This window comes from Hyla sarda, unplaced genomic scaffold (assembly GCF_029499605.1).
Source record: "Hyla sarda isolate aHylSar1 unplaced genomic scaffold, aHylSar1.hap1 scaffold_1758, whole genome shotgun sequence".
Classification (NCBI taxonomy): Eukaryota; Metazoa; Chordata; class Amphibia; order Anura; family Hylidae; genus Hyla; species Hyla sarda.
In genome coordinates, this window is record NW_026608402.1 from 1 (window position 1) to 16,698 (window position 16,698).

At 48.5% G+C, this 16,698-nt stretch overlaps 1 protein-coding gene across 1 annotated transcript in view; it reads right to left on the reverse strand.

Moving 5' to 3' along the window:
* Positions 1 to 62: 62 nt before the first annotated feature.
* The window catches only part of LOC130313383 (ATP-binding cassette sub-family C member 9-like), a 56,293-nt gene continuing 39,657 nt past the window's right edge, over positions 63 to 16,698 (reverse strand). The window contains exons 14-21 of the mRNA XM_056552643.1: positions 15,841 to 15,961; positions 15,574 to 15,704; positions 15,214 to 15,292; positions 14,893 to 15,001; positions 13,365 to 13,468; positions 12,940 to 13,073; positions 1,699 to 1,761; positions 63 to 326 (exon numbers count right to left, since the gene is read on the reverse strand). Of these exons, the coding sequence (XP_056408618.1) occupies positions 189 to 326; positions 1,699 to 1,761; positions 12,940 to 13,073; positions 13,365 to 13,468; positions 14,893 to 15,001; positions 15,214 to 15,292; positions 15,574 to 15,704; positions 15,841 to 15,961 (879 nt within the window). The 3' untranslated portion in view covers positions 63 to 188. The remainder of the gene's footprint in view (positions 327 to 1,698; positions 1,762 to 12,939; positions 13,074 to 13,364; positions 13,469 to 14,892; positions 15,002 to 15,213; positions 15,293 to 15,573; positions 15,705 to 15,840; positions 15,962 to 16,698) is intronic.

The window sequence follows — 16,698 nt, forward strand, 5'->3', positions numbered from 1 at the left end:
ATCAGTTACCTCCACACCACCAGGGGGCAGTCAGGATGCAATAAGAAGAGAGAGTCATTTGTGAGCAAACCCTTTATTGTTAGTGCGGTAGAAATGCCTGAGACGTATAAATTCTCATTTCTTCTTTTCGTGCGTTTCATAAATAGAAAATATAAACACTTCATATAAAAAGCTACAAAAATATGGCGTCACATGTCGGCTCGGACAAAGGAGGCGAAGAGCCCGTCCTCCTGCGCCAGGAGACTTTCTGGGGTGTCATATTCCAGAATGTTCCCTCTGCGCATCACGATGACCAGGTCTGCAGTGAGGATGGTGTGTACACGGTGCTGCAGAAAGAACAGAGCGGCATATTACCATAGGAAAGTAGTATGGCTGCTGGGAGTTGTAGTCTTCATAAGGCAATGATGGGGAAAGAGTTGGGGTTTTCTGTATTCTCCATGTTGCTGAGTGGGCGGGGTCTTACTTTTGTGATGTCATAGCTGTGCTGTCAGCCAATCAGTCTCCCCTGCAGTTTCCCCTCTCACAGCATGCAGTCTCACAGACACATAGAAGCTGCAGGTGCACCCCCTTCCTCCCCTCTCACAGCATGTAGTCTCACAGACACAGAGACACTGCAGCTGCTTCCCCCTCCTCCCCTCTCACAGACACATATAAACTGCAGCTGCATCCCCCTCCTCCCCTCTCACAGACAGATATACAAACTGCAGCTGTACTCCCCTCCTCCCCTCTCACAGATACACATATAAACTGCAGCCATATCCCCTCCTCCCCTCTCACAGTCACAGAGAAGCTGCAGCTGTATCCCCCTCCTCACTTCTCACATATACACATATAAACTGAAGCTGCATCCCCCTCCTCCCCTCTCACAGACACATATATAAACTGCAGCTGCATCCCCCTCCTCCCCTCTCACAGACACACAGAGAAGCTGCAGCTGCATCCCCCTCCTCCCTATTTACTGTGTTACACTAGAGGGGTTTTTCGTGACTGAGGAGGTTTGTGAACATGTGAGATCCTTACGGAGGGGGAGGAGTTTGTATCATTTATTATAAAGGGGTTTTCTGGAAGTGGAATATTTATGAAGAACGGAGGAAAGAAGCATTAATGAGAGGAGGAAGCTAAAGTTTGTCTGCTGCTACTGTTAGTTACTTGTGTATCTCAGCACTGTATCTCACTGTTATGTTAGAGCCGCCTCACTGGTTAATCTCCATATTTTAGGCTGTATTGGGGGGTGGAGCTCAGTGACAGGAGACCCACCTGCCATTAGCGGAAAGTCCTCTAGTGACCCTTCCTCACCGCAGTCTCCCCGCAAGGAGCTCCCAGTGTGTACAGGGGATACAAGGGGTTAATAATCTGATAATATAGGGGGCGCTCAAGAGCATCATACCAGGCAGACAGCAGCAAGGACGACCCAACCAGTTCTACTTGTGACTCTTGACCAGATAGGTAAAGAGACCGTCCGGGTTGGTGAGCAGAGTCGTCGCCGAGTCACTTTCTATCAGAATACCCTCCGAAAAGACTAACACCAAGTCTGCATCCAAGATGGAGGACACTCGGTGCTAGAGCGCAGAAGAGACAGACACAAGAGAGATGGAGAGAAGGACAGGTGAGAAGAAGAGAGACAGTCATAGCAGAGACACAAGAGTCCTCTAGGCTTCAGGGGGTTCAGCCCCCATAATACCCCTCCCCCGTACTTACTGCAATCGTGACCACTGTGCGGTCCGCAAACGCCGTCATTACCACCTTCTGCAGAATATTCTCCTGCAAAAAGAAACAGAATATCAGAACATCTGATATTAAGTGCACAACATTTAATGGGGATCGCCCTGATGACACATTGGGGTGCATCATGTGACTAAAAGTGACTCATATCTTCTCTGTTACCCTGCAATCACAGTAAAGGCTCAGATAAGATGGCAGCTCTCCACTCTGCTCTATTACCCTGCAATCACAGAAAAGGCTCAGATAAGATGGCAGCTCCCCACTCTGCTCTATTACCCTGCAATCACAGAAAAGGCTCAGATAAGATGGCAGCTCTCCACTCTGCTCTATTACCCTGCAATCACAGAAAAGGCTCAGATAAGATGGCAGCTCTCCACTCTGCTCTATTACCCTGCAATCACAGTAAAGGCTCAGATAAGATGGCAGCTCCCCACTCTGCTCTATTACCCTGCAATCACAGAAAAGGCTCAGATAAGATGGCAGCTCCCCACTCTGCTCTATTACCCTGCAATCACAGAAAAGGCTCAGATAAGATGGTAGATCCTCCTGCTCCCCCACTCTGCTCTATTACCCTGCAATCACAGTAAGGGCTCAGATAAGATGACAGATCCTCCTGCTCCCCACTCTGCTCTATTACCCTGCAATCACAGAAAAGGCTCAGATAAGATGGCAGCTCCCCACTCTGCTCTATTACCCTGCAATCACAGAAAAGGCTCAGATAAGATGGCAGCTCTCCACTCTGCTCTATTACCCTGCAATCACAGAAAAGGCTCAGATAAGATGGCAGCTCCCCACTCTGCTCTATTACCCTGCAATCACAGAAAAGGCTCAGATAAGATGGTAGATCCTCCTGCTCCCCACTCTGCTCTATTACCCTGCAATCACAGTAAAGGCTCAGATAAGATGACAGATCCTCTTGCTCCCCACTCTGCTCTATTACCCTGCAATCACAGTAAAGGCTCAGATAAGATGGTAGATCCTCCTGCTCCCCACTAAGCTCTATTACCCTGCAATCACAGTAAGGGCTCAGATAAGATGGCAGATCCTCCTGCTCCCCACTCCGCTCTATTACCCTGCAATCACAGAAAAGGCTCAGATAAGATGGTAGATCCTCCTGCTCCCCACTCTGCTCTATTACCCTGCAATCACAGTAAAGGCTCAGATAAGATGGTAGATCCTCCTGCTCCCCACTAAGCTCTATTACCCTGCAATCACAGAAAAGGCTCAGATAAGATGGTAGATCCTCCTGCTCCCCCACTCTGCTCTATTACCCTGCAATCACAGTAAAGGCTCAGATAAGATGGCAGATCCTCCTGCTCCCCACTCTGCTCTATTACCCTGCAATCACAGTAAAGGCTCAGATAAGATGACAGATCCTCCTGCTCCCCACTCTGCAATCACAGTAAAGGCTCAGATAAGATGGCAGATCCTCCTGCTCCCCACTCTGCTCTATTACCCTGCAATCACAGAAAAAGCTCAGATAAGATGGTAGATCCTCCTGCTCCCCACTCTGCTCTATTACCCTGCAATCACAGTAAGGGCTCAGATAAGATGGCAGATCCTCCTGCTCCCCACTCTGCTCTATTACCCTGCAATCACAGTAAAGGCTCAGATAAGATGGCAGATCCTCCTGCTCCCCACTCTGCTCTATTACCCTGCAATCACAGAAAAAGCTCAGATAAGATGGTAGATCCTCCTGCTCCCCACTCTGCTCTATTACCCTGCAATCACAGTAAGGGCTCAGATAAGATGGCAGATCCTCCTGCTCCCCACTCTGCTCTATTACCCTGCAATCACAGTAATGGCTCAGATAAGATGGCAGATCCTCCTGCTCCCCACTCTGCTCTATTACCCTGCAATCACAGTAAGGGCTCAGATAAGATGGCAGATCCTCTTGCTCCCCACTCTGCTCTATTACCCTGCAATCACAGTAATGGCTCAGATAAGATGACAGATCCTTCTGCTTCCCACTCTGCTCTATTACCCTGCAATCACAGTAAAGGCTCAGATAAGATGGTAGATCCTCCTGCTCCCCACTCTTCTCTATTACCCTGCAATCACAGTAAAGGCTCAGATAAGATGGTAGATCCTCCTGCTCCCCACTCTGCTCTATTACCCTGCAATCACAGTAAAGGCTCAGATAAGATGGCAGATCCTCCTGCTCCCCACTCCGCTCTATTACCCTGCAATCACAGTAATGGCTCAGATAAGATGGCAGATCCTCCTGCTCCCCACTCTGCTCTATTACCCTACAATCACAGTAAAGGCTCAGATAAGATAACAGATCCTTCTGCTCCCCACTCTGCTCTATTACCCTGCAATCACAGAAAAGGCTCAGATAAGATAGTAGATCCTCCTGCTCCCCACTCTGCTCTATTACCCTGCAATCACAGTAAGGGCTCAGATAAGATGACATATCCTCCTGCTCCCCACTCTGCTCTATTACCCTGCAATCACAGTAAAGGCTCAGATAAGATGACAGATCCTCCTGCTCCCCACTCTGCTCTATTACCCTGCAATCACAGTAAGGGCTCAGATAAGATGGTAGATCCTCCTGCTCCCCACTCTGCTCTATTACCCTGCAATCACAGTAAGGGCTCAGATAAGATGGTAGATCCTCCTGCTCCCCACTCTGCTCTATTACCCTGCAATCACAGTAAAGGCTCAGATAAGATGGTAGATCCTCCTGCTCCCCACTCTGCTCTATTACCCTGCAATCACAGAAAAGGCTCAGATAAGATGGTAGATCCTCTTGCTCCCAACTCTGCTCTATTACCCTGCAATCACAGTAAGGGCTCGGATAAGATGGTAGATCCTCCTGCTCCCCATTCTGCTCCATTACCCTGCAATCACAGTAAAGGCTCAGATAAGATGGCAGATCCTCCTGCTCCCCACTCTGCTCTATTACCCTGCAATGACAGTAATGGCTCAGATAAGATGACAGATCCTCGTGCTCCCCACTCTGCTCTATTACCCTGCAATGACAGTAAAGGCTCAGATAAGATGACAGATCCTCCTGCTCCCCACTCTGCTCTATTACCCTGCAATCACAGTAAAGGCTCAGATAAGATGACAGATCCTCCTGCTCCCCACTCTGCTCTATTACCCTGCAATCACAGTAAAGGCTCAGATAAGATGGTAGATCCTCTTGCTCCCCACTCTGCTCTATTACCCTGCAATCACAGTAAAGGCTCAGATAAGATGGTAGAACCTCTTGCTCCCCACTCTTCTCTATTACCCTGCAATCACAGAAAAGGCTCAGATAAAATGGTAGATCCTCCTGCTCCCCACTCTGCTCTATTACCCTGCAATCACAGTAATGGCTCAGATAAGATGGTAGATCCTCCTGCTCCCCACTCTGCTCTATTACCCTGCAATCACAGTAAAGGCTCAGATAAGATGGTAGATCCTCTTGCTCCCCACTCTTCTCTATTACCCTGCAATCACAGAAAAGGCTCAGATAAGATGGCAGCTCTCCACTCTGCTCTATTACCCTGCAATCACAGAAAAGGCTCAGATAAGATGGCAGCTCCCCACTCTGCTCTATTACCCTGCAATCACAGTAAAGGCTCAGATAAGATGGCAGATCCTCCTGCTTCCCACTCTGCTCTATTACCCTGCAATCACAGTAAAGGCTCAGATAAGATGGTAGATCCTCCTGCTCCCCACTCTGCTCTATTACCCTGCAATCACAGTAAGGTCTCAGATAAGATGGCAGATCCTCTTGCTCCCCACACTGCTGTATTACCCTGCAATCACAGTAAAGGCTCAGATAAGATGGCAGATCCTCCTGCTCCCCACTCTGCTCTATTACCCTGCAATCACAGTAAAGGCTCAGATAAGATAACAGATCCTTCTGCTCCCCACTCTGCTCTATTACCCTGCAATCACAGAAAAGGCTCAGATAAGATAGTAGATCCTCCTGCTCCCCACTCTGCTCTATTACCCTGCAATCACAGTAAGGGCTCAGATAAGATGACATATCCTCCTGCTCCCCACTCTGCTCTATTACCCTGCAATCACAGTAAAGGCTCAGATAAGATGACAGATCCTCCTGCTCCCCACTCTGCTCTATTACCCTGCAATCACAGTAAGGGCTCAGATAAGATGGTAGATCCTCCTTCTCACCACTCTGCTCTATTACCCTGCAATCACAGTAAAGGCTCAGATAAGATGGTAGATCCTCCTGCTCCCCACTCCGCTCTATTACCCTGCAATTACAGTAAAGGCTCAGATAAGATGGTAGATCCTCCTGCTCCCCACTCTGCTCTATTACCCTGCAATCACAGTAAAGGCTCAGATAAGATAGTAGATCCTCCTGCTCCCCACTCTGCTCTATTACCCTGCAATCACAGAAAAGGCTCAGATAAGATGGTAGATCCTCTTGCTCCCAACTCTGCTCTATTACCCTGCAATCACAGTAAGGGCTCGGATAAGATGGTAGATCCTCCTGCTCCCCATTCTGCTCCATTACCCTGCAATCACAGTAAAGGCTCAGATAAGATGGCAGATCCTCCTGCTCCCCACTCTGCTCTATTACCCTGCAATCACAGTAATGGCTCAGATAAGATGACAGATCCTCCTGCTCCCCACTAAGCTCTATTACCCTGCAATCACAGTAAGGTCTCAGATAAGATGACAGATCCTCCTGCTCCCCACTAAGCTCTATTACCCTGCAATCACAGTAAGGTCTCAGATAAGATGACAGATCCTCCTGCTCCCCACTAAGCTCTATTACCCTGCAATCACAGTAAAGGCTCAGATAAGATGGCAGATCCTCCTGCTCCCCACTCTGCTCTATTACCCTGCAATCACAGTAAAGGCTCAGATAAGATGACAGATCCTCCTGCTCCCCACTCTGCTCTATTACCCTGCAATCACAGAAAAGGCTCAGATAAGATGGTAGATCCTCTTGCTCCCCACTCTTCTCTATTACCCTGCAATCACAGAAAAGGCTCAGATAAGATGGTAGATCCTCTTGCTCCCCACTCTGCTCTATTACCCTGAAATCACAGTAAAGGCTCAGATAAGATGACAGATCCTCTTGCTCCCCACTCTGCTCTATTACCCTGCAATCACAGTAAAGGCTCAGATAAGATGGTAGATCCTCTTGCTCCCCACTCTTCTCTATTACCCTGCAATCACAGAAAAGGCTCAGATAAAATGGTAGATCCTCCTGCTCCCCACTCTGCTCTATTACCCTGCAATCACAGTAATGGCTCAGATAAGATGGTAGATCCTCCTGCTCCCCACTCTGCTCTATTACCCTGCAATCACAGTAAAGGCTCAGATAAGATGGTAGATCCTCTTGCTCCCCACTCTTCTCTATTACCCTGCAATCACAGAAAAGGCTCAGATAAGATGGCAGCTCTCCACTCTGCTCTATTACCCTGCAATCACAGAAAAGGCTCAGATAAGATGGCAGCTCCCCACTCTGCTCTATTACCCTGCAATCACAGTAAAGGCTCAGATAAGATGACAGATCCTCCTGCTCCCCACTCTGCTCTATCACCCTGCAATCACAGAAAAGGCTCAGATAAGATGGTAGATCGTCCTGCTCCCCACTCTGCTCTATTACCCTGCAATCACAGTAAAGGCTCAGATAAGATGACAGATCCTCTTGCTCCCCACTCTGCTCTATTACCCTGCAATCACAGTAAAGGCTCAGATAAGATGGTAGATCCTCTTGCTCCCCACTCTTCTCTATTACCCTGCAATCACAGAAAAGGCTCAGATAAGAAGGTAGATCCTCTTGCTCCCCACTCTGCTCTATTACCCTGCAATCACAGTAAAGGCTCAGATAAGATGGTAGATCCTCTTGCTCCCCACTCTGCTCTATTACCCTGCAATCACAGTAAAGGCTCAGATAAGATGGCAGATCCTCCTGCTCCCCCACTCTGCTCTATTACCCTGCAATCACAATAAAGGCTCAGATAAGATGGCAGATCCTCCTGCTCCCCACTCTGCTCTATTACCCTGCAATCACAGTAAAGGCTCAGATAAGATGACAGATCCTCCTGCTCCCCACTCTGCTCTATTACCCTGCAATCACAGTAAAGGCTCAGATAAGATGGTAGATCCTCCTGCTCCCCACTCCGCTCTATTACCCTGCAATCACAGTAAAGGCTCAGATAAGATAACAGATCCTCTTGCTCCCCACTCTGCTCTATTACCCTGCAATCACAGTAAGGGCTCAGATAAGATGGCAGATCCTCCTGCTCCCCACTCTGCTCTATTACCCTGCAATCACAGTAAAGGCTCAGATAAGATGACAGATCCTCCTGCTCCCCACTCTGCTCTATTACCCTGCAATCACAGTAAAGGCTCAGATAAGATGGTAGATCCTCCTGCTCCCCACTCTGCTCTATTACCCTGTAATCACAGTAAAGGCTCAGATAAGATGGTAGATCCTCCTGCTCCCCACTCTGCTCTATTACCCTGCAATCACAGTAAGGTCTCAGATAAGATGACAGATCCTCCTGCTCCCCACTCTGCTCTATTACCCTGCAATCACAGTAAGGTCTCAGATAAGATGACAGATCCTCCTGCTCCCCACTCTGCTCTATTACCCTGCAATCACAGTAAGGTCTCAGATAAGATGGCAGATCCTCCTGCTCCCCACTCTGCTCTATTACCCTGCAATCACAGTAAAGGCTCAGATAAGATGGTAGATCCTCCTGCTCCCCACTCTGCTCTATTACCCTGCAATCACAGTAAGGTCTCAGATAAGATGACAGATCCTCCTGCTCCCCACTAAGCTCTATTACCCTGCAATCACAGTAAGGTCTCAGATAAGATGACAGATCCTCCTGCTCCCCACTAAGCTCTATTACCCTGCAATCACAGTAAAGGCTCAGATAAGATGGTAGATCCTCCTGCTCCCCACTCTGCTCTATTACCCTGCAATCACAGTAAAGGCTCAGATAAGATGACAGATCCTCCTGCTCCCCACTCTGCTCTATTACCCTGCAATCACAGTAATGGCTCAGATAAGATAGTAGATCCTCCTGCTCCCCACTCTGCTCTATTACCCTGCAATCACAGTAAAGGCTCAGATAAGATGACAGATCCTCCTGCTCCCCACTAAGCTCTATTACCCTGCAATCACAGTAAGGTCTCAGATAAGATGACAGATCCTCCTGCTCCCCACTCTGCTCTATTACCCTGCAATCACAGTAAAGGCTCAGATAAGATGGTAGATCCTCCTGCTCCCCACTCTGCTCTATTACCCTGCAATCACAGTAAAGGCTCAGATAAGATGGCAGATCCTCCTGCTCCCCACTCCGCTCTATTACCCTGCAATCACAGTAAAGGCTCAGATAAGATGGCAGATCCTCTTGCTCCCCACTCTGCTCTATTACCCTGCAATCACAGTAAGGTCTCAGATAAGATGGCAGATCCTCTTGCTCCCCACTCTGCTCTATTACCCTGCAATCACAGTAAAGGCTCAGATAAGATGGCAGATCCTCCTGCTCCCCACTCCGCTCTATTACCCTGCAATCACAGTAAAGGCTCAGATAAGATGGTAGATCCTCCTGCTCCCCACTCCGCTCTATTACCCTGCAATCACAGAAAAGGCTCAGATAAGATGGCAGATCCTCCTGCTCCCCACTCTGCTCTATTACCCTGCAATCACAGTAAAGGCTCAGATAAGATGGCAGATCCTCTTGCTCCCCACTCTGCTCTATTACCCTGCAATCACAGTAAAGGCTCAGATAAGATGGCAGATCCTCCTGCTCCCCCACTCTGCTCTATTACCCTGCAATCACAATAAAGGCTCAGATAAGATGGCAGATCCTCCTGCTCCCCACTCTGCTCTATTACCCTGCAATCACAGTAAAGGCTCAGATAAGATGACAGATCCTCCTGCTCCCCACTCTGCTCTATTACCCTGCAATCACAGTAAGGGCTCAGATAAGATGGCAGATCCTCCTGCTCCCCACTCTGCTCTATTACCCTGCAATCACAGTAAAGGCTCAGATAAGATGACAGATCCTCCTGCTCCCCACTCTGCTCTATTACCCTGCAATCACAGTAAAGGCTCAGATAAGATGGTAGATCCTCCTGCTCCCCACTCTGCTCTATTACCCTGTAATCACAGTAAAGGCTCAGATAAGATGGTAGATCCTCCTGCTCCCCACTCTGCTCTATTACCCTGCAATCACAGTAAGGTCTCAGATAAGATGACAGATCCTCCTGCTCCCCACTCTGCTCTATTACCCTGCAATCACAGTAAGGTCTCAGATAAGATGACAGATCCTCCTGCTCCCCACTCTGCTCTATTACCCTGCAATCACAGTAAGGTCTCAGATAAGATGGCAGATCCTCCTGCTCCCCACTCTGCTCTATTACCCTGCAATCACAGTAAAGGCTCAGATAAGATGGTAGATCCTCCTGCTCCCCACTCTGCTCTATTACCCTGCAATCACAGTAAGGTCTCAGATAAGATGACAGATCCTCCTGCTCCCCACTAAGCTCTATTACCCTGCAATCACAGTAAGGTCTCAGATAAGATGACAGATCCTCCTGCTCCCCACTAAGCTCTATTACCCTGCAATCACAGTAAAGGCTCAGATAAGATGGTAGATCCTCCTGCTCCCCACTCTGCTCTATTACCCTGCAATCACAGTAAAGGCTCAGATAAGATGACAGATCCTCCTGCTCCCCACTCTGCTCTATTACCCTGCAATCACAGTAATGGCTCAGATAAGATAGTAGATCCTCCTGCTCCCCACTCTGCTCTATTACCCTGCAATCACAGTAAAGGCTCAGATAAGATGACAGATCCTCCTGCTCCCCACTAAGCTCTATTACCCTGCAATCACAGTAAGGTCTCAGATAAGATGACAGATCCTCCTGCTCCCCACTCTGCTCTATTACCCTGCAATCACAGTAAAGGCTCAGATAAGATGGTAGATCCTCCTGCTCCCCACTCTGCTCTATTACCCTGTAATCACAGTAAAGGCTCAGATAAGATGGTAGATCCTCCTGCTCCCCACTCTGCTCTATTACCCTGTAATCACAGTAAAGGCTCAGATAAGATGACAGATCCTCCTGCTCCCCACTCTGCTCTATTACCCTGCAATCACAGTAAGGTCTCAGATAAGATGACAGATCCTCCTGCTCCCCACTCTGCTCTATTACCCTGCAATCACAGTAAGGGCTCAGATAAGATGGCAGATCCTCCTGCTCCCCACTCTGCTCTATTACCCTGCAATCACAGTAAAGGCTCAGATAAGATGACAGATCCTCCTGCTCCCCACTCTGCTCTATTACCCTGCAATCACAGTAAAGGCTCAGATAAGATGGTAGATCCTCCTGCTCCCCACTCTGCTCTATTACCCTGTAATCACAGTAAAGGCTCAGATAAGATGGTAGATCCTCCTGCTCCCCACTCTGCTCTATTACCCTGCAATCACAGTAAGGTCTCAGATAAGATGACAGATCCTCCTGCTCCCCACTCTGCTCTATTACCCTGCAATCACAGTAAGGTCTCAGATAAGATGACAGATCCTCCTGCTCCCCACTCTGCTCTATTACCCTGCAATCACAGTAAGGTCTCAGATAAGATGGCAGATCCTCCTGCTCCCCACTCTGCTCTATTACCCTGCAATCACAGTAAAGGCTCAGATAAGATGGTAGATCCTCCTGCTCCCCACTCTGCTCTATTACCCTGCAATCACAGTAAGGTCTCAGATAAGATGACAGATCCTCCTGCTCCCCACTAAGCTCTATTACCCTGCAATCACAGTAAGGTCTCAGATAAGATGACAGATCCTCCTGCTCCCCACTAAGCTCTATTACCCTGCAATCACAGTAAAGGCTCAGATAAGATGGTAGATCCTCCTGCTCCCCACTCTGCTCTATTACCCTGCAATCACAGTAAAGGCTCAGATAAGATGACAGATCCTCCTGCTCCCCACTCTGCTCTATTACCCTGCAATCACAGTAATGGCTCAGATAAGATAGTAGATCCTCCTGCTCCCCACTCTGCTCTATTACCCTGCAATCACAGTAAAGGCTCAGATAAGATGACAGATCCTCCTGCTCCCCACTAAGCTCTATTACCCTGCAATCACAGTAAAGGCTCAGATAAGATGGTAGATCCTCCTGCTCCCCACTCTGCTCTATTACCCTGCAATCACAGTAAAGGCTCAGATAAGATAGTAGATCCTCCTGCTCCCCACTCTGCTCTATTACCCTGCAATCACAGTAAAGGCTCAGATAAGATGGCAGATCCTCCTGCTCCCCACTCCGCTCTATTACCCTGCAATCACAGTAAAGGCTCAGATAAGATGGCAGATCCTCTTGCTCCCCACTCTGCTCTATTACCCTGCAATCACAGTAAGGTCTCAGATAAGATGGCAGATCCTCTTGCTCCCCACTCTGCTCTATTACCCTGCAATCACAGTAAAGGCTCAGATAAGATGGCAGATCCTCCTGCTCCCCACTCTGCTCTATTACCCTGCAATCACAGTAAAGGCTCAGATAAGATGGTAGATCCTCCTGCTCCCCACTCCGCTCTATTACCCTGCAATCACAGAAAAGGCTCAGATAAGATGGCAGATCCTCCTGCTCCCCACTCTGCTCTATTACCCTGCAATCACAGTAAAGGCTCAGATAAGATGGCAGATCCTCTTGCTCCCCACTCTGCTCTATTACCCTGCAATCACAGTAAAGGCTCAGATAAGATGACAGATCCTCCTGCTCCCCACTCTGCTCTATTACCCTGCAATCACGGTGCCTTAAGGGTACTAAGAGAGAGCATGCAGGAGGAGCTTTTATCTTGTCACATCCTTACTGTGATTCCAGGGTCATAGAGCAGAGGCTGCAGTAGGTGAGCAGGAGGATCTTCCATCTTATCGAGTCCTTACTCTTATTAATGGGTCACAGAGCAGAGACTGCACCAGGTTAGTAGGAGGATCTTCCATCTTGTCTTTGTTTGTACCCCATAATTGTAGCGCTGCGGAATCTGTAGGTGCTATATAAATAAAATTATTATTATTATCTTGTCAAGTCCTTGCTGTGATTTCAGGGTCACAGAGCAGAGATTGCAGCAGGAGAGTAGGAGGATCTTCCATCTTGTCGAGTCCTTACTGTGATTCCAGGGTCACAGGGAGGCGGCTGTAGCAGGTGAGCAGGAGGATCTCCTGCCTTTATCTACACAATGGGGAGCAGAGGACTGACGTAGGATGTGGCAGGTTACTGTGAACTCACGGTGGCCATATCGATGGAGGCGGTGGCCTCGTCCATTATCAGGATGCTGCTCTTCCGGACGAAGGCTCGCGCCAAGCAGAACAGCTGCCTCTGCCCAACGCTGAAATTCTCTCCACCTTCTGTGACCATGGCGTCTGCACAACACGGAGAAAACAGAGACATTTGTATGGGGCCCCAGAGTATAAACAAGGGGAGCTTACTACTTATATTATGTCCTATTATTATTATTCCTGTGCTGCTGCTGAGCACTATGGGGGATATAATCGGGGTCTACATCCTACAGGGCTGCAGACTGTCAGACATCCTGGGGCCCCGATGGCTCTCTGCATGTTTTATGTCTGCCGTTTTGCAGCTTCTGTTCCTTCCTTTACATGGAGAAGTGAGGGGCCCCTCGACACGTGACACCCCCTCCCCCGAGCACATACCTAGCCCTCCTGGCAGAGACTTCACCAGGTTCTTGAGCTGCGCGATCTCCAGGGCTTCCCAGAGCCGATCATCTGTGCATTTACATTCGGGATCCAAGTTTAACCTATACATGAAATAAAAGGGCCCGACAGCCGTCACAGTAGCGCAGAGGAATTGTGTAAAGTGTCTGCGCACGTGACAGTAACACAACATTCCTGCTGAATCCGTGCAACAGACCAGACAATACAATACAGTCCTCACTGCCTGACACATTGTAACAAAGCGGGAACATTAAAGAGCCAGTACCATGCCGGAGGTTTAGCCTCTCTCCCATGACTAAGTCAGCAAGTAGTAGATAAAAATTTACGGGTAATCGGCGCAATCCGCATGACGTACAAAATACAAAGTATGCTGGTAAAAATCCAAAGGTTCTTTCATTTGCTTGTGTCCGACGCGTTTCAAGGTTTCATACCTCTTTTTCAATGACTACAGCAGTGATACACATTACATTACATGGTGTTATGGTGATAACACCATGTAATGTAATGAGAAGCTCTGTCTTGTGTTTTATCCTACTATAGTATCATGACTAAGTCAGCGTGAGCTGACGAAACGTCGGGCTGTGGAGAGCTATCGGTTACAATTTTAACTAGCAGCCAGCAGTGGTCATTTCAGGATAATAAGATGCACCCACTGGATAAACCATAGCGGACAAGGATTTCATACTTTATGGGTGCATCTTAAAACCAAGTTCACACACTTGGCTGTGTTTTTAAATACACGTTTACAAGGGATTCTTTGTTTTAACTGACACTAATAAAGTATTAAGTTTTAGGGGGGGTTTCTAGTTTAGGGTTTACCCCTTGGGGGGCTACCCCTAAAGGTTGTTGGTACTAACAATGCCGGAGGTTATAACACTGTAAGAGGTGAACACATGACAGCAAGCAGAGATCTGCAAAACTCTGTCTATTTCTCAGTCCTGGGCTTTCCATTTCACAGTGATGACCTTTACTTCCTGCAGCCTGGACGCCGGCTTTCATTTATCATAGTATTATTTTATACTGTACATCAGGGTATACTCTCACTGCTGAACAGTACTGTTTACTCACAGTCCTATGCTGCAGTCCCAGACTTTCCCTTTTACAGTGATGACCTTTACTTCCCGCAGCCTGGATGCCGACTTTCAGTGTAATATTATACTATTATTTTATACTGTAGATCAGGGTAAACTCTTATTATATGGAGTCAATGAACAGTACTGTTTGCTTGCAGTCCTATGCTACAGTCCCAGACTTTCCATTACACATTGATGACCTTTACTTCGTGCAGCCTGGACACCAATTTTCAGAGCAATATTACAGTATTATTTTATACTGTAGATCAGGGAAAACTCCTACTAAATGGAGCTTCTGTACAGTACCGTTTACTCGCAGTCCTATGCTGCCGTCCCCCAGGCCTTCACATTGATGACCTTTACGTCCAGCAGCCTGGACTCTCAGTGTCACAGTATTGGAATTATGAAAACTGGAGATCAGCGTCCGCTCTTACCGTATGGAGCCGCTGAACAGTATGGGGTCCTGGAGGATGATTGACAGCCGGGAGCGCAGCGTGTGCAGGGGGAGTTTGCAGATGTCAATTCCATCAATGATGATTTTTCCTTCATAGAAAATAAAGAAAAAAAATTAATAAATTTTCAACCTTCAGTGATGCAACTGAGACCCCTCAGTGCTTGCTGGGAGTTGTAGTTGTGTCACAGTTTGGATACCAATGTACATGGCAGTGAACCACAATGTTTGCCTATGAGAACCCATAATGCACTGGGGCACCTCTTCCCTTATACAGCCTCCTCCCATAATATATCAAACCCACCGTCAAATATATCGACCATCCTGAAGAACGCAAGCGACAGAGAGGATTTACCGCTGCCCGTGCGACCGCAGATCCCAACCTGAGGAGAGAAGGAATTCACATCAAGGTTTTCTCCATCTCTCGTTTTGTGTATGCAGCTCCCATCCAGAGCTATGTGTCTCCATGGTAACAGACCATAAACAAACCATGTTTAGTCTGATCCTCTGTTTTGTCCCATTTCTTATTAATGGGACGGATAGACAGAGGCTGTGACTGCAGGATCAGACTACACAGGGGGTGTTTGTAGTCTGTTACCATGGAGACATATAGCTAATGCAAATTCGCTTTAATCCTCATGGTGGTGCTGGGGTTTGTAGTTACCTTCTGACCCGGCTTTATGTACGCCTTCACGTGTTTCAGCACTGGCTTCAGGTTGCTCTCATATCGCACGCACAGGTCGCTGATCTTGATCTCGCCGTTTTTAGGCCAATCGTCAGGCACCTGCTGCGAATCTGGAATCAGTGACGTAAAAACGTAAGGAAGATTTAGTCAATGTGACGGATGATGGAGCTGAACTCATAACGATCGGATGGGGCCCCCGCACTGACCCCAAGAGGGGCCCAATATAAGATAAGTATGAGGCCGTACCCAGCGTCCCCTCGTAACACTCAGACTCGATGTTCAGGAAACTGTTCACCTTCTTCATGGCTCCGATCTGGACCTCAAGGTCCGCGAGATTCCGCACCACCCAGTTCAGGTAATTAGTGACCTACAGGGGGAGACGACAAAATATGATCACACCGGGGTCTGCACCCCAAACGTGTCCACACCGGGGTCTGCACCCCAAACGTGTCCACACCGGGGTCTGCACCCCAAACGTGTCCACACCGGGGTCTACACCCCAAACGTGACCACACCGGGGTCTACACCCCAAACATGTCCACACCGGGGTCTACACCCCAAACATGTCCACACCGGGGTCTACACCCCAAACATGTCCACACCGGGGTCTACACCCCAAACATGTCCACACCGGGGTCTACACCCCAAACATGTCCACACCGGGGTCTACACCCCAAACATGTCCACACCGGGGTCTACACCCCAAACATGTCCACACCGGGGTCTACACCCCAAACATGTCCACACCGGGGTCTACACCCCAAACATGTCCACACCGGGGTCTACACCCCAAACATGTCCACACCGGGGTCTACACCCCAAACATGTCCACACCGGGGTCTACACCCCAAACATGTCCACACCGGGGTCTACACCCCAAACATGTCCACACCGGGGTCTACACCCCAAACATGTCCACACCGGGGTCTACACCCCAAACATGTCCACACCGGGGTCTACACCCCAAACATGTCCACACCGGGGTCTACACCCCAAACATGTCCACACCGGGGTCTACACCCCAAACATGTCCACCCCGGGGTCTACACCCCAAAACATGACTACCCCGGGGTCTACACCCCAAAACATAACCACACCGGGGTC